Source organism: Theobroma cacao, chromosome 2 (assembly GCF_000208745.1).
Source record: "Theobroma cacao cultivar B97-61/B2 chromosome 2, Criollo_cocoa_genome_V2, whole genome shotgun sequence".
In the NCBI taxonomy this organism is placed as follows: domain Eukaryota; kingdom Viridiplantae; phylum Streptophyta; class Magnoliopsida; order Malvales; family Malvaceae; genus Theobroma; species Theobroma cacao.
The window spans coordinates 3,060,061-3,087,213 of NC_030851.1; the positions used below are offsets into that span (position 1 = coordinate 3,060,061).

The following is a 27,153-nucleotide window of genomic DNA, read 5'->3' on the forward strand; positions in this document are numbered from 1 at the left end:
TTGCTAGAAGCCTCCAAGTTTGGAATAGGACAGGCGAATACGCCAGCCTTAGGTCCGTATGTTGCTTGGATTCTAAAACTAGTCATAGATAGCACCCAAAACTCAAAAAGAGTAGGTTTTTAATTGATAAGAAATGTCATTTTGTCTTTCTTGGGTGCAACGAAAAAGGAAAACGTAGAAAGAGTTGGATATTACTCTATTTGTGACACAATCAAGTACCATCAGCAAAAGCATGATGCTCAAAATACATGTAAGGTTTTGCACGTATCAACATTCAACATGTCCAACCAATCGACATAACTGAATAACGTTTCAAGGGAGACCTTATGAAGGTCAAACTGAGGCGTGGCCAAGGATTTATGAGGATTCTAATTGAACTAGGGTTCTTTAGGTGGGGCCTTCTTTGCAGCCTCTGCAGCTGCTTTCTCTGCTTCGATCTCAGCAACAATGGCATCGATTTCAGCTTCTTCTAGTTGCCGCAGTCCATGTTCTTTTGTCATCATGGCAACTTCTATGTTCTTTCCCCCACTCTCAACAACCTAATTGTAAAAAACAAATAAAGGAAGAAAGAGAAAGGAAACCAAAAGCATAAATCACAGGTTAATACAGGTAAACTAGAAATACAAATGTTCTCACACCATGCTACCATTAAAGACATATCAAAACAGAAGAATTAATGCATTAATGAGATTATGCCTGGCAATTTATTTTGCCCCAAGATTCTTGCAAACATGATCATCAACCATTAGCAGACAATTCACCATTGGGGCTGAACCAATTTGTTTTACAGACTGCACAACAGGTGCATGCGGAGCAATTATACATCAGTAACCAACTCAATGGGCAGTATTTTATGTGAAATCTAACTGCATCTCTAGATGAATCATGATTGCAATCTAGGCACTAAATTGTATCTTAGTACAAGATTATGTTCTCTGGTAGCTTTCGAGCTTTCTTATGCATGTCTCTACATCAAGTTATATCCATTACTGTAATCCCATGGACTCCCGAAAGAAAATGATCATCCTCTCTTTCTTTAGGTCCATGGAATTTCCTTGCAACACTTATTCAACAACTCATAAAAAGAAATCCTGAAATCCTCTGTAAATCATTATAGTAGTTAAACCTCAAATTAGAACTACTGGTGACTCCATCCTACATCAAGTAGATGGTTCCAAAAGAACCAATTAGAATTTAAGGGTCAACTCAACTACTCAAGCCACATGTCATGTGTAGCCAAGCTAGAATGTTATCCCATTAAAAGAACAAACAGTTATAACACTATATATTGCAGTTACATGCAAACAACCTAAAATGCCACAAAACCCTTTTACTTAGGCATAACCAGATAATAATCTAAACATCAAGTGTGTATGTCCCTAAGTCCACAAAACCTTATTCAATAGGCAAATAAGTGTATCACTTAAGACAAACTAATTAGCAGAGATAATTTGGCCAAATATTGGTAATTTGAACAAAGTATTTGGCCTTAAGCTGAGAAATTAGGAGACAACTCAATCTGAGAATCTCGCAGTTAGTGTAATAATTTCTAACATAAAACAATGTATTTGATAAAAAGAAATGGTTTCACATGCATTTTTTAATCATAAGTATAACTAAAGAATGCTTATTAAACACCCTGCACGCAGCCTTGCCTAAAAGAGCATCTCATATCTACAAATTACCAACATAAAAAACTGAAGCAAATAGAACATGCCATCCATTCTAGATAGGTAAATCCAACTTAGAAAATAGTTCAAGCAGTCACATTTGGAACATTAAATAAAATGACTAAGTCCAAGGTATTCATGCACATGTGAAAAGCAAAACTTACTTCAAGCAAAGCACGAATGGCTAACTTTACTGTTTCTTGCCCAGAAGTCTCCTTATAATTTTTCTCCAGAAACTCCCTCATTGAGTTAGAGTTTCTCCCAGTTGCATTAGCCTTCCAAGCAGAAAATGTTCCCGATGGATCAGTCTGGTAAAGAGAAGGAACACCGGTGTACGGATCAAAACCAACAATCAAGGTAGAAAGACCAAAGGGTCTCACACCACCGCTTTGCGTATATTTCTGTTGAAGACCAGCAATGTACCGTGTTATATATTCGACAGTTACAGGATCCTCAACTGTGAGCCTATGACTCTGACATTCAATTCGAGCCCTATTAATCAAGACGCGAGCGTCTGCTTTTAAACCCGCGCAAGCCAGAGCAATATGATCATCCAAAGACACAATCTTTCTAACAGTTCTGCAAGTAAAAGTAATAAACAAATTATAGTGAGCATATATAAGTTAGAAAATCCTATTTTTACAAGCATTCAAAATTAAAAAAACGGTGATTTTCCTTCGAAGCTACGATAATTAGAGGATTCCATAATTAATCTAATTAGGGAAAAAAACCACAAAATGAACAAAAGGACAACATTTCAACAAATTAACATAAATTTTAAGTCCTAAATGACCTTGAAAAATAAGAGAAAATATGATCGGTGTAAATGGAAATTCGTACCTGGAGTCTTGGAGCTTGGCCGTGGACTTTTTCTCGACGCCGAGGACGACGATGTCGGCTCCGCGAACTCCGACGGCGGCGTTACCTTTGCGGACGGCTTCGAGAGCGTACTCCACCTGGAATAAATGCCCGTCGGGGGAGAAAACTGTAATTGCTCGATCATATCTCGCCATTTTTGTCTACGCTTTTTCTATATAATCACGCCTTGTTTCTTTATTTTTCTTCTCTCTTGTTTGTTCTCTTTTCTTACCAAAAGGAAAAAATACTGCGTCGAAGGATCTGCCTTTGCTTTTGCTTTGCGATCTGAATTCCAAGAGTAAGACGCAGTGTTTTTGAGTGAAAGAACTTGGGGGACAAGCCAAGAGCCCAAGAACACACTGCGCTGTGTAATCCTTGAAGCGTCGTCGTTTTCTCAGTTTGCGTTTTTTTTTAATTTCATACAATAAATTTTTAATACCCATAATTGCATGGGTATTAAAAATATAAAAGAAATTTACGTTTCAATATTTCAATTTATTGCAAAATGAATGAAATAAGATACATTACGAACACAAACTCATTTAGTTTAGTGGTTTAAGATATTAATTTTAAAAAATTTTGAAATTTGAGTTAATATCATTTTGGTATAAAAAGATTAGATTTTAGATACTTACAATATATATGTATTTCTTTCAAACAAATATATATTTTAAACGTCAAATATAAATGCACATATATATATATATATATATATATATATATTTATATGTCACAAATCTTACAATTAAAAAGAAATGGAATGGATTTTGGTTTATAAATAAAGATTTTTTTCACTTAATAGATATATCTTTTGAATTGAAGTTGGATTTGTGATAAGTGGTATGAGAGTTTATACAATTCTTTAGTAATGTAGAATCTTGAGCAATTGAATAAGAAAAAATGTCATGAATCCCACATATAAAAAATATATAAGATCGAGATAATTTGAATTATGGTGAATTTTTTTTTTGTGAGTAAAAAAATTAGTGCAATGAAAACATTATATAATTGGGTGAAAAAATTGTCACTGATCCACGCATATATCAATTAAATATTATTTCCTTATGCGTGTAAAAGAAATCATTATTAAGAAGTAATAACGTTTTTTTATTGTAAATGTATAAAATAATACTCTTATTTAAAAATATTGTTTATGAAAAAAAAAATCATTGAAGTTGACCGAAATTAAAAGGAAAAAATTTAAATATATATATATATGGTTTTTTTTTTGTTATAAGAAGTTAAAGAACCATTATTCATAATTGTAAAATTTGTTATTTTGTGGTGGAAAAATGTTATATTGAATAGAATGGGAAAATAATTTGATCAACTATTCCTATAGCAGCATTACCTGTCGTTAGCTAAAAAACAAAATGCAAGATGAAGTGGATATGCTCTACCTTTGTTAGTGATCTTCACAATTGGTACTATGCTTTATATCACTTTGTGCTGGGCATTTCGGTACTCGATACTTGTTTTGTAAATTGCTTGTCTGATTTTGTATGTTAATGTTTCTTGTGATTGGGGATGCCAGATGAGGAGCTGTGTTATACTGTGGTGTACATGATTGTGGTACTTCGCTTCTGTTGGAGGCAGGCGAGAGCTGCAAGCCGATCACATGTCACAGTATCCAATCCTAGAAGAAGTGATTGCTTTAATCTTTTTTTAACATGTTAACAATGGTCTTCAAATTAACCAATGCCTTGTGGATAGTCCCTTTGACAATCTCCAGGAGCACAACATCTTTAGCAGTGCTGCACGGGTCTAGATGCATGATGATAGCACCCATTTATGTTTTATCTCTAATCCTGTCTAATGTATAGTCATGGGCACTATTTGACTTCATTGATGGACTACGATGCAGTATTTTTTGTTTTTCTGATTTTCCACCAGACTTTTATAGGCGTCTGTTATTAAAATGGATGATCATTTGGCTCATTTTTCACTGTATTTTAGTGGTTTTAATAAATTAAAAACCACTTTTGGTTGAAAAAAAAAATAAAGTGGATAGCACTTAAAAATCTTAACGACAATGATCAACAAAAGAATAAGAAAAACACTTGGAGATGAAGGGTACATCAATTTTCGCACGAAATACCGGTCGGGGATAGTACGGTGGGAGCGTGGACTTGGGTCAGCTCTCTTTCAAAGTTTAGTGCGATAGAGAAATCACGTTTGGAACCAATACCCAGACCAGTTCTAGTTGATTCATTTCAAGTTTCAATGGCCCAAAACAAAATGATGCCTAGTGCCTACCATGAATCCTCCTCCACCGCTGATTCCCCTTGGGCGGCATCGAGACTCTCAACACCCACTAATCTTGAGTTGATGTTTTGCCTGTATATATGCTTTATTTCTTACTTCTGCAACAGACATTCTGAAAAGCACTGCTCAATTCTTGTAGTTTTGTTTTAAATAGATGAGTAAGCAGGAAATTGTATATGTCAAAAAGTTTTTACTTAAATTGGTTTCATTTCATCAAACGTTAATTATGTATGTGAAGCCGTGGATTGAGTGGTCTAAGTCAAGAGGCCGAGTAAATTGAGAAGTGCTCTCACTCTGTTCTGAGTTCTGACTTCTTTAAGTTGACCTGCAAGTTGAGAAGCTATGTCATCATCAGGCCATGGCGGTTCTTGTGAAGGAGTCAAATGTCAATCCATAGGAAGATTAATGTTAAATGCACACATTAAGTAGCTAAGATGATTACCAAATGGTTAAAAGAAAGCTCTTCTTTTATATGTAATAATTGATCTCGCCTTGATAATCAGAAACAAAATGTGGGAGCTCTGTTATCAGAATTAAATATCAATCCAACTTTGCATAAATATTTAAATATCCCAGCAAGAAAAGAGAAGGGTATTAAGGAGCGACATGCCAGGATGCAAGAGAAATTAGGAATGATCAGGTTGTGGGAGCTGTAGCTTGTGGTGGGGGTGTCAGCAAGCATTTTTGGGAAGGAGAAGATTCTTTTTTACATGATTAGTCTTTGATAAAGGAAGGGGGACTGCCCAAAACGAAAGGCACTCCACGTTCCATTCGAACCAAGTCTTCGAAAGGTTTAATTCAGTTCAAGTTATCTAATATCTAAATACCAATCTCCCTGTAATGGAAAACAAGAAAAGACAAAGGGGTGGCTAAAGGATTAGTATGCTTTTATGCTAGTCATTTCCCCATAGTGGAAAGTTGACATCCTACCACTTCAATCAGATCAAATGAAAATGAACCCTAACCACCATCCACTAGGGGAAAGAAACAGATACCATAACAATGGAGAATGAGCTAGGGGTAGGTATAGCCAGATACAAGGAGGAATATTGTTCCCACAAGCATTTAACCAAAATGGAGATTCATGTGCCTAAAAATAACTGAGTTAGGCTTAAGCCTGAATAATCATGAGTCAACTGGAATTCTCTGGATGTAACAGCTAATTAACAAAGAGATCTTGCTGAATCAAATCCTTGGCTAAAATGTTCTTTCGACAGCCACTCAGATTCTTCAATTTGTGACAAAAGAGAATGAAGTATTGTTTAAGACCGACAAAGTAGAAAAGATTGAACTTAGGAATATTATTCTTAGACTTTGGAAAACTGAAAGCAATAACCTGCCAAAAACAAACGGATCGAGAAAAGAGATGCAATGGCCTGAGCCAAGGCCAGCAACTTTCCTGTGGAGCAGAATCCAATCGTGGCATGCTGGTGATCATGTGTCCTGACACTCACATTAACTTCTTGGAGTTGTACAACATGGGAGAGCAATAAACATCGATGAGTCAGCGACAATAATGAAAGAAAGAAAGAAAGAGAGACAATGAAAAAGAGGTGATCTGTAATTTTTGGATACCATAAAGAATTGATTTGGGAAGTTATTAGCATCCAAAGCCATTGCAACAGCTCACCAACTGGATCAAATAAGAAAACTCACATTACGTAGTTAGAAATAAAGTACATTTAGTGTAAAGCAACAGTCTTGGAGCAGTCAGGACAACACTAATCTTTCCTAGAAACTAGAAAGCCGTGCTAAGAGAAGAGTTGTCCCATTGGTTCGATTGTCAACCTCTCCTATGTAGTTCATTGATTATTTCCAGTTTCTCAAGCTAAGTTGTCCCCGTCGGTTATCTGCTTCATTGATTATTAAACAGTCTTGCACCTTCTGCCCCGCATATTCCTGACAATGATCTAAAGGCTGGAGAGAAGAAAAGGAAAATACAACAGATTGTCCCAAAACTTAAATAAAGGAAAATTCTTTCCTGTTAACACTTGTCCTAGAAACAGGTGGTGTCACCAAGACAAACCAGGCTTATGATTAAACTTTTTGTATAGATGTTCATAGATATTTTCTATAGATTTTGGCCATTTTTTGCCAGTATATCATGCACTTATTTTTTGTTGGGGCTAATTAAAGATATCATGCACTAATGTTCAGCCTTATGATTCCATAAGTCAATATATTTAACAGCAGAGTCGTACTAATCTCTTAAAAGACAACAATATCAAAGAGACAATTTAGACCACTAATTAAGACTGCTGAAACTTTAATTTTAATGGTAGAAAGGTAAGAATTGTGACTTGAATGCGTAATGATAACTTCCTGAGTTAACTAATTTGTTTAAGTACTTTGGTTTAAAACTGATGAGATTTTAAGATATGGACAGAGAGGGGAAAACGTGTTACATGCACGATTGTTCATCGATACCTTTGGACCTATAGTAACAGCTGACTGTATTCGCTATCTTCTCTCCTATAAAGGGCCCTTTATACAAATCCGATGAAACATCCACCATCTTCTGCTTCTTCTTAGGTTTCCCTAGCTACCCCTCTCCTTCCCTCTCTCACCGTGCAATATTTTTATCTTCCCATTAATCTGCACAACCATGTTGCCGAGGAGTCGGACTATGCCTAGCAGGATCAACCATGGCGTTGTAAGATGCTGCCCCATTTCCTTCTTCATCGAAAACACTTACTTTTTCATTTTGTTGTTCTTCACCTCTTCTAACATTATGTTCTCTTTTAGATCGAAGAAAGGCATGATATCAGGCACTACTTGCAAGTGGAAGTTCAGCCTAAAGCTCAGAATGAGAGTGAAGCAATGGACCCTCAAGCCAACCATGCCAAGTGTTTTGATGATGATGGCCGCTTGAAGAGAACGGGTAACATTATCACATACTTGATATGGAGCTCTAGTATGCTTATTACCTTATGTTTCTTTCAAGTCCTTGAAACAATAAAAATTACGCGGATGCAGGTACTTTTTGGACTGCAACATCCCATATTATAACTGCTGTTATAGGATCGGGAGTTCTATCATTGGCATGGGCCATAGCGCAACTTGGTTGGGTTGCAGGGCCAACTGTCCTGGTACTTTTCGCCTTCGTCAATCTCTATACTTCCAACCTCCTAACAGAGTGTTATAGGTCTGGTGACCCTATCACGGGACAAAGAAACTATACCTACATGGAGGCTGTCAAGGCACACTTAGGTAACAGAATTAATGCTACTGTATATCATTATCAGGCAACTAATAGTTTTCACAGCATTGTTATCATGATAAAATCATGACATTATAAAAGTTATCATGCCAATATTATTGATATATTTTGATATTGCAGGAGGATGGAAGGTCAAGTTATGTGGATGGATCCAATACCTGAATTTGTTTGGTGTCGCAGTTGGGTATACAATTGCTGCATCAGTCAGTATGATGTGAGTTATCTTGACTAACATCATCAACTCTTTTCTGCTTTGGGAGTTTCACTAGTTTGAAATGCTTGTATATAATCCTATTTAGATGGTTACATACTATGAACTAAAATCGAGTGTATGTAACTGTGCTTGTTTAGGGCGATCAAGAGAGCAAACTGTTTGCACAAGAGTGGCGGGACAGATCCATGTCATATGTCAAGTAACGGGTATATGATATCATTTGGAATTGCGGAAGTAATTTTTTCTCAGATACCGGACTTTAGTCATGTATGGTGGCTATCCATAGTTGCAGCTATTATGTCATTTACATATTCTGCCGTTGGTCTTGCTCTTGGCATTGGAAAAGTTGCAGGTACAAACATGGATAATAATTTATGCTCCCTTGACTGCAACAGCAGCTGTTAACCCCACTTTTGAAGAGTTGAAAAAGTTCGGAAAATGGTTTACTTTATTTTTCCTTCATTAATAACCAGAATTGAAAACAAAGTACATGAAAAGCTTTTCGTTGTCATCATGCATCTAGCATTCATTTATATGAATAGAAACGAGTTTCAAATTCTTTTCTGCAGAACACGGGAAAATTGATGGAAGCCTGCTGGGAATAAGCATAGGTACGGTAACACATGCTGGCACAGTTACTGGCATGCAGAAGATATGGAGGACTTTGCAAGCTCTGGGAGCTATTGCTTTTGCATACTCCTATTCTATAATCCTTATTGAAATTCAGGTATATATGTGGAGGATAATATTAAGTAGTGTATAACATAGAAATGTTGCCGATCGTTATAATATGGCCTGCGCATCTTCAGGATACAGTAAAATCTCCTCCAGCGGAGTACAAGACAATGAAGAAGGCTACTTTATTCAGCATCACTGTAACAACAGTGTTTTACTTATTCTGTGGTTGCATGGGATATGCAGCCATTGGTGATCTCGCCCCTGGAAATCTTTTGACTGGGTTTGGATTTTACAACCCTTACTGGTTGCTAGACATTGCTAATCTAGCGATTGTTGTCCACCTTGTTGGCGCATATCAGGTATGCTCTGTCAAAACACATACTAAAGAGAGTTACCAAGTTCACCAATAAATTTAGCTTTGATTAGCTAATATGACCTCCTGGAATTTCTGTTTTAGCTTTTCATCAGAACTGAGTTCTATAAACATGAAATGTAGGTCTTTTGCCAGCCCTTGTTTGCATTTGTAGAAAAATGGTGTGCTCAAAAGTGGCCAAAGAGTGACTTGGTGACAGCAGAATATGACATACCTATTCCTTTTGGCGGTGTGTACCAGCTCAACCTCTTCCGCCTAGCATGGAGGACAATATTTGTTGTGATGACAACTGTTATAGCCATGCTCATGCCATTTTTTAATGATGTCGTTGGATTCCTTGGGGCAATGGGATTCTGGCCATTAACTGTTTATTTCCCCGTTGAGATGTATATATCTCAGAAGAAGATTGGGCGAGGAACAACCAGGTGGCTTGCCCTTCAAATAATTAGTGTAGCTTGTTTCTTTGTAACAGTGGCTGCTGCAGTTGGATCTGTGGCTGGAGTTGTTCTGGATCTCAAGACTTACAAGCCATTTAAAACTAGTTACTAAGAGTCATGATGGTCCAAGAAATTATAAGTCAGTATAGTAGGAATATAGATATAGTATGTACTCAATCCATGTTTTGTGACTTGTGAGCAAGAACAACAAATTAATAACCCTGTGAGGTGCCAAATGTAATCAAAAACAAATTCTGCAAGGAATAGTTCCCTGCAGATATCAATTATCAAGAACAAAGAAGTTTCTTCATCACCTCTGCTGCTATAGGCTTAGGCTAAATTGCCAGATTCTAAGAATTCTTTATTTGAGCTATATTATTGCTTTATATCACATTGACATTTATCCTTTGGTATATAACCCTTCAATAACTGTATGAAGTCAAGCACAGAATAACAATCGTGAGAATTTAAATCAGGGCAAAGGAGCTTGCCTCTTAACATTGACGAACTCATAACATTTACAGCAAAGAATAAAGAAACAAACAATATTTAAATACAATCGCCTTTTTGAATTTCAAGAAAAGCTCAACCATTAAGAAACTGCAGTGCTAAAAACATCTCTCCATAAATTCCTAACTGTCTCCTATATTACAGAGTTTTACTCCTTATTTTTGGCCTTCAATTCAGCAGCATTTGCTTGTGCAGCAGCTTTTGCAAGGGCTGTGGGTTTGAGAACACTCTTCGGGTTAAGAGCCTTTCTTATCTTGAAGACGGCCCAAGCAGTTCCAATAGCATGTCCTGCGGCATCAAGCCCTTCATTTGTCACCTGTCCTGCCTTTTCTCCATACCTACAACAACAAAACCACAATCAACATGTCTTGTTTCTCCAAGTTATGTGGGATACGTATTTGGATTAGATACTACATATTAGCCAATCTACGTCCATATCTAAGCCCTTCTGTCTTGCACTCAACTTTGGATGAATAACCTTATCCGTGGCATAAACATGATGATCATAATGATGACAAGTGGAATTCAAATCATCAACTTTTATTTTTAGGAACATACCTCTGTGAAACAAGTCCAGTTGTCACAACCGATGTGGTAGACATGACATTCCTTCCAGCTACTTCAACAGCATCACAAACCTTATCTAAATGGACATACAAGGAGAAGATGGTAAGAATACTATTATAAGCAGATACCATGTTGCAATTTTATATGAATAAACATAACAGAGAAATACCAATAAACGAAAACAGTATCACAAACCTTATCTAAATGGACATACAAGGAGAAGATAGTAAGAATACTATTATAAGCAGATACCATGTTGCAATTTTATATGGAATAAACATAACAGAGAAATACCAATAAACGACAAGCATATTGCAATTAGAGAAAGGTCAGACATGTAGTTATAGTTACTAAGTTATAAAATATAATTGCTATCCCCATTGAGATGCAGAGAAATAGCAGGCATGGAATTGGCATCCTAGCAGAGAAAAGCATCATCAGAGTCATAACAAATAAGATAAAGTTTTTGGGAAGAAAGAACTTACTAAATCCATCCAAGGAAGCAAGAACAATTTCTCCAGGTAGCAGGTTGAAAAATTTCTTGCCAACTTTGGAGTTGATAATTGAACTTGTGAAGAATCCAGACACCTTAACCACTCCAGAAAGAATTCCAGTGGCCACTTTCTCAGACATCTTTGTTAATTTCTTAACCCTGAAATGTTCACAATATCCATTAGATGCTGCATAGGCCACAAAGAACTATAGAGTCGACAACAACATTATCAAGATATATAGCAGAATCCTATCCCTCATCACTTAAACTCATTCAGTCAAAGAATTACAGAGGAATGTACTGACATTTGTCCTCCACAGACAGAATAAGATATCCCTCTAAAATTTAACTCAACAATTAAAGACATGCCAGAATTGGTATGGCATCAGACAATTACATAAAACTCCCATGATACTTAATTATAGTTAGTCCTTTAATTTCTTGCAACGGCAGTGATCATACCACACCCTTGTTGCAAACTTTCTTCAATGCTCCCAGAGATACTTGAGAACATTACAGATGGTTATGCAGTTCATTATTAATCATTAATTTAGCCAAACTATAATTCTGTTTCAGGAGCTCCTAACCTTTCTAAAAAAGATAAAAAAAAAATTAATCAGCTCAAGCAGTTACCCAAATCATCACTACCAGCTAGACAAAGAATGACAGAAATGGACAGAGTGTCTACCAGGAAGGCTAAAACCAAAAAAAGCCTTATAGTGATATGACCAAGAAACAAACCTTTTCATCCGTCTCAAGGCCCCAGGACTAATCTCTGATGTTGAACCTGGCTTCATTCTAATTTTCAAGAACTCATTGCTCCACTTCAACCTATCCACAGTAACATCACCGCACCACAAAATCCCCTTTACAACGTACCCTGACCCTGACGCAATCGCCCTCGCTATAGATCCGCTATAATCTTCAACATTAGGCGCCAAAGTAGTCCAATACGCCATTGAACTCCCAACTATCAACTCCCTCTTGTCCTCTCTGTCCAACTCCTCGGGCGCCACATTTCTCGTATCCACAACATTCCAATTCCCTATACCTTTCACTTCTTGAACCGAAAAACAGCTGTAAGTTTCCAAGACTCTATCCAGTTCCTTCAACAACCCCTCTTGCCCTTTTGCAGCTATTGTCAAGCCATAGTTCAAAACCTCCTCGCTTTCTTTAAAATCTTTACCATCTTCAAACGATCCATTTGACGGTACTCGAAGGGTAAAGAAATAGTGGGACGTATCGAGCTTAACTACAGGCTCATCTTTAGCCAAAGGCCATTGAATATCATCACCAACACGAGCAAAAACAGCAACAACGTTATCACCTTGAAGGAGACTAACAAGACAGAACTCACCGCATGCGAGCTCTACGCTCGTTTCTCGTTCAATAAGGTGAACTATGGCGCCGGGGATTTTGAGGAGGAGTTGTTCTTGAGAATCTTGGTGGGTGTGTAAAACAGTGTCGTCTTCCGGAAAGAGGTTTTCTGCTAAATCTTTCACGTCAATGGAAGGGTATAAAGAGGTAGAAGAAGGAGAAGTGGAGAATGAAGTGGCATCTGGGTTCGACAGATCGACTTGTGGGTAAAGAGAGGAAGGGTTTTGAGAAGGTGTTGGAGAAGAAGAAGAAGACATAGATCTCTTTCTTTGGTTACTTGACTTTGATAAGTTTGGGATTTCTGAGTTCTGTTTCGTATATTCAGTTTCTTGGATTTGGCTTTGCAAATGGAGAGAATTTAAGGTGGGACAGCCTTAAGAATGAAGTAAAAACAAAAACTACACAAAGACGTGTACGTTTGGTCCTGGTCCTGGATAGACTTGCAGCACGTGGCGTTACTAGGAGAAGCCGCGTCACCACCGTGGCAGCTTAACTGTCCCCAGTTTCTAGTTAGGTGTCATTTGTAAGGAAGAGGGATTTTATTTATTGACAAACGGACAAGCGGCAGTGTTTCGGTTACTTTGACTTGTCTATCTGCGTCCACATTTAAAGCTTACCAGAGACAGATAGAAGGGTCCATGGTCACTCGGGTCGGGCTCCACAGACTTGTACATTATTCAACTATCTTCGAAAGTGCAAAGCGAAAAACAATTGTCTCGGGTTACCGATAGTTGAGACTTAAGGCTTGGTTAAAACGAAAGCAATACTAGTCAAAGGCCCAACAGGTCCAGATAGTGGCCACGTTATATCCATAGATATTATATGAATATCTGATAAACGTATAATGTTTTAAATATTATAGATAAAATAGATAATGATAAATATAAATGGATAGCTATAAAAGACTTAAGCCTTCTTAAAGGAAAGTAATAGCAGTAAAATACTTTGATAAATAAGTTTTTAAACGGGTTTCACTACTGTAGTCCAAATCTTCAAATTCAACGCCTAGGATTTCCATGATTTTAAGCAAAATCCGGCGAAACCCATCTGCTTTTCTTCATTTCAATAGCTTCTCCACTTCTTTCAAACCTTCTTCTCCATGCGTTAATTCATATAATGCCTCCAAACTCTTGAGCAAGCACTTTAAAGCTGGGAGAATGCAAGAAGCAGAGAAATTGTTCGGTCAAATTCCCCAAAGAAACGTAGTTTTATGGTCCGTTGTGATTCACGGGTATTCAATAAATGGGCATCACATGAAATCCATGGAATCCTATTTACATATGCGAAACTCGCGTTTATTTCCAAATTCTTTCACCGTTGTTGGTCTTCTTGTTGGCATTCAAGACTTGCAATTGGGGCAATCGATTCATGGACTAATTTTGAAATGTGGATTAGATTTTGACTTAGTTGTCTGCACCGCAATGCTTAATGCTTATGCGAAATGTGGAAATATAACCGATTCATATAAATTATTTGAGGGACTGCAGAACCCGGGTTTGGTTTCTTGCAATGCTATGATTGCAGGCTTTGTAAACAACGAGCTGTTTGAAGAGGCTGTTTTGCTGTTTAAGAAGCTAAGGAAGTGTGGTTTGGTTCCTAATGTGGCGACTGCATTATCTATCATTCAGGGTGGTGTTGGTTTAGGCTTGAGAAATATATGCAAATTGATCCATGGTTTGATAGTTAAGTTTGGTCTTGGCTCAGATATAAGAGTTAATAATTCCGTACTTGACATGTACTCTTGTTTGATGGATTTGGATGCTGCTACAACAATTTTTGATGGGATGGAACTCAAAGATGTCATCAGTTGGACAACAATGATTGGTTTATTGGTAAATCTTGAGTATGCAACTGCTGCTCTAGAGCTTTTCTGCAAAATGAAGGATAGTGGGGTCAGTTATGATGCTATAGTTTTTATGAATCTTGTTTCTGCTTGTGCAATCTTAGGAGATTTGAGGAAAGGAAAACAAACCCATGCTCAAGCTGTTGTTTGTGGATTTGTATCAGAGCTTCCGCTTGTGAACTCAATTATGGCAATGTATTCTAAATGTGGTGATGTAGATTCTTCAAGAATTTTGTTTGATCAATCAACTCAGAAGAGTTTAGTTTCATGGGCAGCAATAGTTTCAGGATATGTACAAAATGGTTTCTCAAGAGAGGCTCTGAATCTCTTTATTAAATTTAGACTGGAAGAATACTATCTCCCAGATTCAGTAATGCTGATGGGTGCATTAACAGCTTCCTCTGATATGGCTGATTTTGAGCTCTGCCAGCAGCTTCATTGTTGTGCTTTTGAAGCTGGATTCTTCTCTTATAGATCAGTTCAAAATACTCTGATATCAGCATATTCAAAATGCGGCAACATGAAACTTGCTTACCTTGTCCTCAAGGAGATGGGCTATCTTAAAGATGTAGTCTCTTGGAATGCAATTATAAATGGGTATGGTATCAATGGCCAAGGAGAAACTGCCCTTGCTCTATACCATGAAATGAGGGAAGGCATGGAAGATGCTGATAGTGCTACTTATTTGTCCATATTAAATGCATGTAGTCATGCAGGACTGATAAATGATGGCCTGATGATTTTCAATAAGATGGTGGAAGATCATAAAATAAGGCCTAGCCAAGAACATTATGGCTGTATCATTGACTTGCTTGCACGAGCAGGCTGCTTATCTGATGCAAGCGGGATTGTTAGTCAAATAGGGATTGGTCCTAATGCTTGGAGGGCTTTGCTTAGTGGCTGCATGCTTCATGGTAATGTGGAGGTAGCTGAATTTGCAGCAAGGAAGGTTCTTAAACTGGAGCCAAGGGAATCAGATGAAGTTGTGCTCCTTTCTAATGTTTATGCATCAGTCGGCAGGTTTCAGGATGCGGAAGCATTGAGATTAGACATGCAGAAGAAGGCGTTGATTAAAAATCCGGGAGTTAGCTTGCTCTGTAGGATTCCATATGACGGAGGCTGAAGATCCTTAATTTCCAAAGGATAGAGAAAAATAACTGTACTTGGTATTTGTCAATGTGCAAAAAGTATAACTTTGAGTCTGACTATTATTAAATTTTTTAGCTTATCATAACAGAAAATTTTCAAATTCTGGTTAGATCACCCATGTCTAATTATGAATGTTGGGGAGAAGAGTCCTGATACTGGCACAGGTGGAATTTGATGGCTTTGCAGATTCTTGCAGTAAGTGGTTTGTTAAGGAGTTGCTACAAGCAACAACTTCTATACTATTTTACGTAGAATTTTAAATTAAAATTCTTTTTAAAGTTAAAATATATTAATAGAAGTTTTAAATTCGTGCATAATTTGTACGTATTTCGTGCATAATTTATTCATATAAACATAAATAATTATACTAATTATTTATATAAATAGATTATTATATAGTTATAATTATATATTTATATTAATTATTTATAAAATCACATTCTCTTAATATGACAAGTAAATAATCTTCAATTTTATACTTTAATTTAAAATAAATTTAGTCACGAACTCTTAAATCTAGTAGGTTAAATAAGGAAACAAAAATTGAAAGCATATGATCATTAATTCAAAATGAAATATAGAATTTTAAATACTTTTTCACACCTATCCTTCACTAAATAAATAAAAAAAAAAGACATTCATATATAGGATAATGATGGTCACACCATTAGTTAACACTAGAACAATAAAATAAAAAGACCTACGCACAAAGATACGTGAAGAAATAAAAAAACTACAAATCCTTAGTTGAGTCATTCATGTGATAACAGTGGAAGTTAACCACAATCTGAACAATCAAATTTAAGCTTCCCATTGCTAAAATACCATATCCATTATACCTTCAATTTTTTTTAAAAAGAGCTATAACTCCAATATTCCCTACTATCACCATTAACTCCTTTGTAATTTATACAAAATCTCTTTAAATTCTAACTTACTAAATTAAAATTCTTTTTAAAGTTAAAATATATTAGTAGAAGTTCTAAATTCGTGCAAAATTTGTACGTGTTTCATGCATAATTTATGCATGTAAATATAAATAATTATACTAATTATTTATATAAATAAATTATTATATATCTATAATTATTTATTTATACTAATTATTTATAAAATCACATCCTCTTAATATGACAAGTAAATAATCTTCAACTTTAAACTTTAATTTAAAATAAATTTGATCGCAAAATCTTAAATCTAGTAGGTCAAATAAAGAAACAAAAACTAAAAGAATATGATCATTAATTTAGAGTGAAATACAGAATTTTAAACTAAATAAATAAATAAAAAGATATTTGTATATAAGATAATAATAATCACACCATTAGTTAATAATACATCAATAAAATAAAAAGACATACTCACAAAGATACATGAAAAAATAAAATAACTACAAATCCTTATTTGAGTCATGCTTGCGATAACAGTCGAAGTTAACCACAATCTAAACAATCAAATTTAAGCCTAAAACTGCTAAAATACTATAGCCATTATACCTTCTATTTTTTTTAAAAAAAGCTATAACCCCAATAGTCCCTAGTATCACCATTAACTCCTTTGTTATTTGTACAAAATATCTTCAAATTCTAACTTTCGTGCATAATTTATGCATGTAAATATAAATAATTATACTAATTATTTATATAAATAAATTATTATATAGCTATAATTATTTATTTATACTAAATATTTATAAAATCACATCCTCTTAATATGACAAGTAAATAATCTTCAACTTTATACTTTAATTTAAAATAAATTTAGTCGCGAACTCTTAAATCTAGTAGGTCAAATAAGGAAACAAAAACTGAAAACATATAATCATTAATTCAGAGTGAAATACATAATTTTAAATACTTTTTCATAACTTTCTTAAACTAAATAAATAAATAAAAAGACATTCATATATAGGATTATAATAATCACATCATTAGTTAACAATACAACAATAAAATTAAAAGACCTACTCATAAAGATACGTGAAAAAATAAAAAAACTACAAATCCTTAGTTGAGTCATGCATGCAATAGCAGTTTAAGTTAATCACAATTTAAACAATCAAATTTAAGCTTGCCACTACTAAGATATCATAGCCATTATACCTTCTATTTTCTTCAAAAAAAGCTATAACCCCAATAGTCCCCAGTATAACCATTAACTTCTTTGTAATTTGTATAAAATCTCTTTAAATTATAACTTACTAAATTAAAATTCTTTTTAAAGTTAAAATATATTAATAAAAGTTTTAAATTCGTACATAATTTCTACGTGTTTCGTGCATAATTTATGCATATAAACATAAATAATTATACTAATTATTTATATAAATAGATTATTATATATCTATAATTATATATTTATACTAATTATTTATAAAATCACATTCTCTTAGTATGACAAGTAAATAATTTCAACTTTAGCCTTTAATTTAAAATAAATTTAGTTACGAACTCTTAAATCTAGTAGGTCAAATAAGAAAAGTTTGCTTTAATAATATTATAAAAATAAACTATTAATTACATTCATTGACATCATGCGATGTGATAGTCTTTAACCTACATTTAATTCACCTATCAAAGTTACAAAAACAATAACTCTTTAATTTCATGTTTAAAAAATATTTTTTTATAATGTAGGTAGTTGCTATAAAACAAATTTTTGCTAAATCGATGGGCATATCACAATTTCAAATCTTAACAATTCTTTTTATTCTTTAAACCTAACCATAGTTGTATATATTTCTAACTTATTAGATGAGTCTAAAATTTAATTTTATAAATTTTATTAATATTTATTAAAAATATATTGAAAATAACAATTTAAAGAATAATAAATAAAAATATTTTATTTTTATCAAATCAAAACTTCTATTAATATTTATAAATATTTTAGATAAATATTAATATATATAATATATAATAAAATTAAAATAACCAAACTACCAAACAATGTTTAAACCAAAATCTATTGATTTTTTCTCTTCAACCCAAACTTTTACCCTTAAACCAAATAACTAATATTTAAACTCAACACCCTAAAGTGAAACATAATCCACTTATTTAATTTCTCAAATTTCTTTAATCTACTAAATAAGACCTCAAATTATCCTAAATCAAGGATACTTTGCAATCAACTGAAGAGCTAATTTGCCAAGTGTCCATAATAATTATTTGAGATATTAAGACTATAAAGGAAATTAAGTAAATTTTTCATTACTATCTTTTAGAATATTTTAATATCAGCATAATAAAAATGTAATTATCGATAATAAATGAGGCATATTACATTTAATGCACTGTTTTCATTAAATTTAAAAAAGAAAAACATATAAATCATAATGGGTAAGAATTCTAGAATTATTAATACAAGTTCAAATAAATTTTCATTACATTTTAAAGGATTTTTACCCTTAGTTAAATCTCTATTGTACATATGGTTATTAAATTGCGGAGATACGTTGATTTTACGTGCATTTAAATTTTCATTTAAAGTCAAATGTCGATCCCCTAAAACCAAAATCTTAGACAACTAGTAATTATTTGATTTAATATCCTTTGTATATATAAATAATAATTATATATTGAACATAAAGTTATAATGTTTTTTTATCTATCTTAAATAATAATTATTAGTTAATATAGATATAGCATATAGTACAAATAGTTGAAGGTGCATATTAACTAAATTTAGTTTAAGAAGCTTGAAAGTGCAGTACGCTCCATTTCATGAAACAAGAAAAATAAAGAAGCGATGGAGTGCACCGTTTCACTTGTACTTACTACCTGGTTTAAATGTTTTACATTTTACTTTTCTGTTTTTGAATGTTAGTTAGTTCATTATTAGTTCCTTAATTAAGTAATATTTTCTCTCTTATTACTTCATTAGCCACATACTTATGTATATATACATTTTAATTGACCCTTTTTCTTAATAAGAATCATCCTCTTTAGCATTTTTATCATGGTATATAGAGTTTATTATCTTACATTATATGATTCTAGCAGACAAAGTCTACTTAAATCGTGACACGTGCGATTGTCATTTTATATTTTTGTGAGGAAATTTTAGGTTTTTCACAGAATTGATGTGCTAGTTATTATTATTATTATCAGATCAAAAGACTATATAAGATCGAGTGACCCACCTATATATAAGATTAAAAGATTACAAAACTACTAATCTTAACAACAAAATTAAAAAACTATAAAACTACAGATTATCTTTAACATAATCATGGATGTGGTAAAAACCAAAGTCGAGAAGAATTAGAAATATGGCACTTTACCAGCTGCTGCAAAACCATAAATTTATTTTAAATGTGTATTAATTACTTTCAAATATAAAGAAAATTTTCATTATTTGGTAGAGGATTTTTATTCCTTGTTAAATCTCTTTTATGTTTATTAAATTGTGAAGATGCCTTAGTTTCACATGCCTTCACATTCCCCTCAAATGCCAGGCGCACTTGACACCAAAATCTTAAACACCCAGCAACCTCATCCATACGAATCTCCCATGTCTGGAGTTCTGGAGTGTTCCAGAGCTTTTCCAACTTCTCCCTCGTAACTTGTTGAATCTTCTCATTAATGCTACATGTCTTATATATAATGGGGTAAACCATCTCCTTTTCTGCTGACATTGCTACTTATATTTTTGGCAAGGATTTCAAGCATGAGGATATCAGATTCTCTTGCAGCCAATTAGAACTACGTCTGGGCCGCTAGTATCTTGTTCTTCAAGTTCCTAGAGCTCGGTCGAGTTTTTTACATACGAGGGAGTTACGCTACCATTACTCTTTCTATTCTGTCTACTACTTTTTCCATCACCCTTCTATCAGCTCTGCTTCTCGTCGACATATAGCAGCTATTCTTCATTCCAACTCAGGTCCTGTTAGCCCAAAACCCTGCAAAGGAGGCATATGTTGGCACAATTTTTTGAGTTGCCAAATTGTTTCTAATGAACTTGATACACAGGCTATAAAATTATTATGTTTGAAGGAACAAAGGGTAGGGAATCATTTTTGTTTTAGTTGAAAGAATAATGCGATCACTTCTATGTGAGTGGCATCCACTTCCAATGCAGGCTCAATCCGAATATGTTGAAATTCGAGTAAGTCCAAAAATGCTGTATAGCCAAGGATTTGCAAGGGTTTTAAAAACTTGAGGATACAATAAAATAACCTCCTCACAACCACACTTTTTAGCAGGTTGTAGTAGGTAAGATCATGTCAAAAGTAAGAATCCTACTTTTCATGGGCTTCCAATCTCTTTGATCTTCAATAATACTACACGAAAATCTTTGTTCCTTTTTGTTTTGGTTTTAATTTCGGCCAGTTAATTCTATAAAGTATAGACTCAAGTTAATTGTTAAAGAAGATTTTGAATTATTGTGCCTCAATCAGCTGAAATTCACCCTTCTCAATGTGATTACTAAATCGAATACTTAAAAAGTGACTTGCAAGCAAATCCCTTGCTCACAAATTCTTTGTTTTTAGCATGGAACTTCAGTCCAAATTTGTGTAGGGTCTCTCTTCCCCTTGCCAAACAAGAGTTTGGAAGTTGCCCCAATCCATGGCTTTTCTGCCTTGCTATCCCAGCAATAGGAAAAGAAAAAGGAAAAAGATGTCCCCGGCAATTAATTGGAGCGAGTATACAGCACCTGCAATTTTGCCCCGCATAAATCAAGTACTCCATAGACATTATTTCATGGTATAGGCCGACCCAAGAGGTCACAAACATGGCAGAATAGTGACTTGGTGAGTGCAAATTTAATGTGCTCGACCCACCATCTTTGTTTCTTTTTAGTGCACTCGAAATGTCGCCTTCCACCATGAAGATTATAGCCCACCATCCTCTGCCTGATCATACAAAGAAATTAAAAGTTGCTCATATTGGACCCTCTCCTCTATCAATTTTAAGGATAAAGTTGGGGTACATATGCGGCTAGCTGACAGAAAATTAGATTGAAAGCAAAGATCATGGAAATGTGATGGGGTGTAATTCTATTCCATGTGAATCAAGGAGGCCCAAATGGCCCTGCCGGGTGCCCCAAGCACAACGCCAAAAGAAACTCAATGATAGAAACTGTGTTCTCGCAAAAGAGGAAAAGGGTTACTTGTTTTCATCTTTAATTTCCTTTATCTCTTTAGGCTTTCATTCATCTTTTTTTCTTTTTCTTGTTTGAATAGAAATTAAGGGGCGGTTGCCGGTTGGTTCACATTGACCAAAAGTGTCCGATGCTTACTCAAGAAACTCCAGGAAAGAAACGGTGACAATTTGTTGAGTTTCGAAGGAAGAATGCCGTTTGCCGTTAGTGGAAGACAATATTTGTTTTTTATTGGTAAAAGAAAAAAAGCAGGGTGCTGCTTCAATCGAGACAAAATCAAGATTCCGAACGGCTAGTTTATCTTCTTTATGTTAATGGGAACTTTTAGAGGCAAAAGCACATGCAATTCTTTAGTAATAGTAATTCACGACTGAAAAATGTAAAACATTTATACCAATGGGAATATTTAGATTCAAGCCCATGAATACTCTAATACCAAAACTTATATTATTACACTATCCGTTAGAGATACCAATAAAAATATAATCTAGTAATGTTCTTTCTATATCAGTAATGTTTGTTCTCTTATCAGATTATGTTCCTCAGATAGATAATTTATCAGGAGAAATTATTGTGTAGTGAAATGGGACAATCTTGCCTCCCCAATCAGCGGAGTGAATGAAACAACTTACAGCTAGATTTTCACTGAGCATGACTCCTAGCCATGGGCGAAAAAGAAGAAAAGTCAGCAGGGCTTACAAAATTCAAACAGCAATTGTTAGTTATCGGGTGAAATCACCAACCAAGGGCCAACACCTTGGAAAAGAAATAGTGACACTGCCATGTTTTACTGCGAGGATGACGATCATGCAGTTCACTGAAAGCTCAAATTGTGGGGGGTACTGCTTGAAATTTAAGGCAATCGCATTTCTTGACTTTCTTACCAGCGGCATAGGCGATGGAGTGGCTTTATTGATCCGGCAGATTGTCTCGTCGACAAAGCAAGATTAATCAGTCCAGTTAACCTCATTTTGATGGGACAATGAACAGTAATATTATTATTAGCATATTAGACAGGAAGGTTAAGGTCTATCATTGCCCGGCAAAGATGGAGATTTCATTGTCTGATAATTTCTTAGCACTATTCTGTATATAGATAAACTTCTCAAGTTTATAAATACACAAGATTAAGAAAGAGAAAACAAGGGAAAGAAGTCACACTTAGCCACCCTCAAATCCGGAGTTTGAAAGGCCTCCCTAATTTCTACCCCGCCGAAGAAGAAACGAAACACACAAAAAGGCACAAGAGTGCTTCACTATGCGTAGCAAGTTCTACACTCATGCTACCTTATACTGATTTCTCCCCTGATTAAATATCGTAAGTCCCACCTACCAAAGTCTACCAAACTCTTTTCATCGATCAAAACCTACATTGATCGAATCCCAAAGTTACCAGTAGTTTTTACAAGGGATCGAGTTGTGTGACCACGATTGGGCTCCTCACCACATGCTTATTCCCATCTGTCCAAGACAGTGATCCAAACACAGCTCCTGAATCATCCACCACCAGATGCTTGCTATCCGCCGTTATGGTCACGAAAAAGCTCCTCTTCTTCACCGCTGGCGTGAACACCAACTCCACCGGCTTCACGGTCACTCTCACCCCTTTCGGTGCCTCTATCTTCGCTACATAAACCGCATTTGCCTGACCCACATTGGTCACCGTCCTAATAAAAGTCTTACTTGTTGGACCCCTTGATGTGGTTGAAAATAATGCAGCGATCGAAGGGTAGTTAAGATTCTCAGGCAACGGCTTCTTCATTGGACAAACCGCCGGCGATCGCGTAACTACTTGTACTAACTTCGGATTATAACCAATAGCACACAAGAAGTTTTCATAATCATTGTTAGTAATATCATAAATAAGTCCTGGATCCATTGCGCGATCAAGATTAAGATGCCCAGCACCAAAATCATAAGGAGTCGACTGCTTCCCAGTTGCCTCATCAATCATAGGCTGATTCTTGTTATCAGTTATACTCGCAGTAGTCATCATAGCGGATCGAATTGCCGCTGGGCTCCAATCAGGGTGTGCAGACTTAAGCAAAGCCGCTGCACCACTAACATGAGGACAAGCCATCGAGGTTCCTGATAGAATATTAAACTCTGTTTTCCGTTGATCAGAGTCTAACCCTGTTGGTCCAACAGCATCAGTCCAAGCAGCCAAAATGTTAACCCCCGGAGCAATCAAATCCGGCTTGAGAATTTCAGGGTTCAACCCATTGGGTCCTCTCCCGGTAAACGAAGCCACAACAGGCGCGGGCTTGATACCAATGACAGTGCCCTTAAAATCAATGGTAGCCGTCGGATTTGCTGATGATGAAACATATGATTTGACCGCATCCCCTTCATCTGACCCAAGAGCACAAGCGGGCAAAATATGAGCATCGCCCACCAATCCTTCACCATTTGAAACCCCATTAGCAAGAATCATGCCGACTCCTCCAGCTTTCTGCACAACCAAACCTTTGGCCACCCTCGGACTACTCCCACGATCACAAATTACGATCTTTCCCTTAACAACGCTAGGATCAAGCGAATTCTCCATACATAGAGAAGCCGAGAGTACCCCTGATTTACCAGGATAAACCAACGGATACATCTTGCCTTTCAACTGCTCACCGGAGTACAACGAGACGCCGTTTAACCTCCTCCCATCACCAAGGATGACGTCAGCAGGGAAGTTCCGGTCGATTGTTCCCGCTCCAACAGTAACCAACCAAGGAGCAAGGTTGGTAACCGACATTAGATTAGGCCCATCGTTTCCAGCCGAAGATGACACAAATACCCCTCGCGAGACCGCACCGTATGCTCCGATTGCTATCGGGTCGAGATAGTAAGGAGAAGAGATTCCGTCTCCGCCCCCGATCGAAATCGAAATAACATCGACGCCATCATTAACGGCTCCATCGAAAGCGGCTAAAATGTCGGAATCGAAACAACCTGAATTCTTCCAACAAACCTTGTAAACCGCCAGTCTGGCTTTCGGCGCCACGCCTTTCGCGATCCCGGCAGCGTAACCTTCCATGCTGGCGCGGAATGAGTGTCTTCCGGCGGCGGTTGAGGCCGTGTGAGTCCCGTGACCATCAGCATCTCTCGGCGACATGAATTCGATCGTTTCGTTGATTCCTGCGATCGGACCACCCAGTCCCGCAGCCGCTTCATGACCTTTAGAGAAGAATCTCGCTCCAATTAATTTACGGTTGCAGTTTTTAGCAACGAATTTGGCTCCGGTTTGGCAAACTCCTTTCCACCGAGCCGGAATCGGTCCAAGATTCGTGTCTGAGAAGCTACGTCGTTCGGGCCAGATTCCGGTGTCGAATACTCCTATTATGACATCGGATCCGTAGTCTGAGTCGGACCAAAGTCCGTGTTGGTTTCTTAGCCCGAGGAACTGAGGGGAGCGAGTCGTGTGAAGCTCCCGGCGGCGGTCTTCAAAAACAGCAAGGACTGAAGGGTGGTTACTGAGTGAAGCGGCGTGGGTTTCAGTTACAACGGCTGAGAAGCCGTGGAAAACGGTGTCGTACACATGAAGGATTCGCGTTGGTTCCGCGAACTCGGAAGTGTACCAGTGATAATGAGTGGGGAAAATGGACGGCTTCGATTCAGAGTCTACACGGAAGATGAAGGTTTTAACAGTTTGATAAGAGGAAAATGATTTCGGAAAATCAGAGGAAATGAAAAGAAGGAACAGTAAAGGAAGAAAACTGGAGAGAAAATTAGCCATTGGAAGCAAGAGCGCAGTGAAAGAGTGAAGTGAGTGAGTGTTCGCTTACCGACAGAGATGATATAAGAGGTTATTGATTATTATTGTCTTTATTTTCTCTAATCTCAGAACATTAATTAATCCTCGAGTCCAATAAATCAACCAGAAACGACTCCGTTTTGACCATTTTAAAATCAGTGAGATTTTAAAGTTTAAGCAACTAAAAGCGATGGTTGTGGGAATGGTGCGAGTCCCCGTCTATGACATCTAGGGAAGGAATGGGGTTAGGTCAGGGATTGTGGTATCATAATCTAACAAAATAACTCTTCGCCGATTATGGCACATGGTGTTTAATGATAGCCGTTGGATTAGTGGGGGGTCATGACTTCTCAGATGATAAGCAGACCCTGCACGAGGTATTCTGATCTGATGGATAATATTAGCATAAGAATCTAATAATTCCCCAACTGCCTGCAAATTAAAAAAAGTGCAAAAGAAACAGGCTTTTCATTCCCTACCCGAAAAACAAACGTCAAAGATATAGACCCACGCGCCTTTAACAAACCTTCTTAATGTGTTTAACAACAGTAACGAACTAAACTGGTAGTTAAACTGTAAACATCGAGAAAAAAATCTTTTGGTCCCGTGATTTTCTCGGTAATATATGGGTTTAAGTGATAATGTTGGGGACAGGTGTCACCATTTTGGTTTTAGGACATGGAAGTGTCGGAGAGTCACGTAAGTTGGATGAGGCAGATCCTTCCGTTTGATCACTGCATTTTTGTTTATACACATTTTATGAGAGGCATACCAAACTGATTTGGACTGTTGGAAGAAGAACTTTCATGCAAAATATCAACTCTTTAACTTACATGGCTAACGTGGAATTAAGTGTCACTTCGGGAATGAATACAGTTTCAAGAATCGAACTAGGGGTATGGCTAAAAAAGGATGTTGCATTTCATTTTTTTTCTCTTTTTCATGTTATTTGATCAATAGCACATGTAAAAGATGATATAGAAATTTTCGAGTAATATTCAACTAAATGTATTGGATTTTAAAGAAGAAATTAATTTTGATTGGGTACTTAACAAAACTTTGTAAAAAAAAAAGAAATTAATGAAAATTTTACACTAACATTGATGATATAAGATATAAGAGGTACGAGTATAACATTACATCAAGAATAAATATGTTATTAGTTCAATTAATATCATATCAATATCGTCAATGTCATGTTAATTTATAATCAACATCACATTAATATAATTAAATAATATATTAATTTGATCAAATGTCATGTCAATGCATTTAATAGTGAAATTTTGACAATATTAAAAGTTAGATTGATGTTGACAAATTTAAAAAATAAAATGATTCAATTTAAACAAATTATTATATAATAACTAAATTCACATTTTTTATAAAGTACAAAAACTAAAAGTATAATTCTATTAAAATTAATTAATTGTGTAATTACTCAAATTCATTATCGACATTGATACATAAATAAAATTTTTATCTTTTTTATGTCAAAAGCAAATAGGATTGAAATTACTTAAACTTAACTCTTTAATTAAAGGTGCATATAATTACTAGCATATTTAATACCGAAGTCCATACTTAAGAATTACAATGCCTATTTGCTTTTTAAAGCTCTAAATACATATTTCCAAAGGGTATTTAAA

At 35.7% G+C, this 27,153-nt stretch overlaps 5 protein-coding genes across 5 annotated transcripts; 2 read left to right on the top strand and 3 right to left on the bottom strand.

The window, feature by feature from the left end:
- LOC18607559 (proteasome subunit alpha type-7) lies at positions 99 to 2,931 on the bottom strand. Its single transcript, XM_007041802.2, has 3 exons — positions 2,511 to 2,931; positions 1,835 to 2,249; positions 99 to 539 (listed from the first exon to the last, which is right to left on the bottom strand). The coding sequence occupies exons 1-3, from the start codon at positions 2,681 to 2,683 to the stop codon at positions 378 to 380; spliced, it is 750 nt and encodes a 249-aa protein (XP_007041864.1). The 5' UTR covers positions 2,684 to 2,931; the 3' UTR covers positions 99 to 377.
- Positions 7,273 to 10,028, top strand: LOC18607560 (amino acid permease 4). The gene is made up of 8 exons (XM_007041803.2): positions 7,273 to 7,446; positions 7,539 to 7,674; positions 7,770 to 8,003; positions 8,134 to 8,227; positions 8,365 to 8,579; positions 8,797 to 8,954; positions 9,037 to 9,264; positions 9,402 to 10,028. Exons 1-8 carry the CDS (start codon positions 7,399 to 7,401, stop codon positions 9,825 to 9,827), a joined length of 1,539 nt encoding a protein of 512 aa, XP_007041865.2. The 5' UTR covers positions 7,273 to 7,398; the 3' UTR covers positions 9,828 to 10,028.
- On the bottom strand, positions 10,158 to 13,013 carry LOC18607561. The gene is made up of 4 exons (XM_018115577.1): positions 12,027 to 13,013; positions 11,278 to 11,444; positions 10,784 to 10,868; positions 10,158 to 10,563 (listed from the first exon to the last, which is right to left on the bottom strand). The coding sequence occupies exons 1-4, from the start codon at positions 12,917 to 12,919 to the stop codon at positions 10,374 to 10,376; spliced, it is 1,335 nt and encodes a 444-aa protein (XP_017971066.1). The 5' UTR covers positions 12,920 to 13,013; the 3' UTR covers positions 10,158 to 10,373.
- LOC18607562 (pentatricopeptide repeat-containing protein At1g11290, chloroplastic) lies at positions 13,571 to 15,707 on the top strand. The gene has a single exon (XM_018114715.1). The coding sequence runs from the start codon at positions 13,679 to 13,681 to the stop codon at positions 15,626 to 15,628; it is 1,950 nt and encodes a 649-aa protein (XP_017970204.1). The 5' UTR covers positions 13,571 to 13,678; the 3' UTR covers positions 15,629 to 15,707.
- On the bottom strand, positions 22,795 to 25,556 carry LOC18607565 (subtilisin-like protease SBT1.6). Its single transcript, XM_007041809.2, has one exon. It carries the CDS (start codon positions 25,484 to 25,486, stop codon positions 23,162 to 23,164), a length of 2,325 nt encoding a protein of 774 aa, XP_007041871.2. The 5' UTR covers positions 25,487 to 25,556; the 3' UTR covers positions 22,795 to 23,161.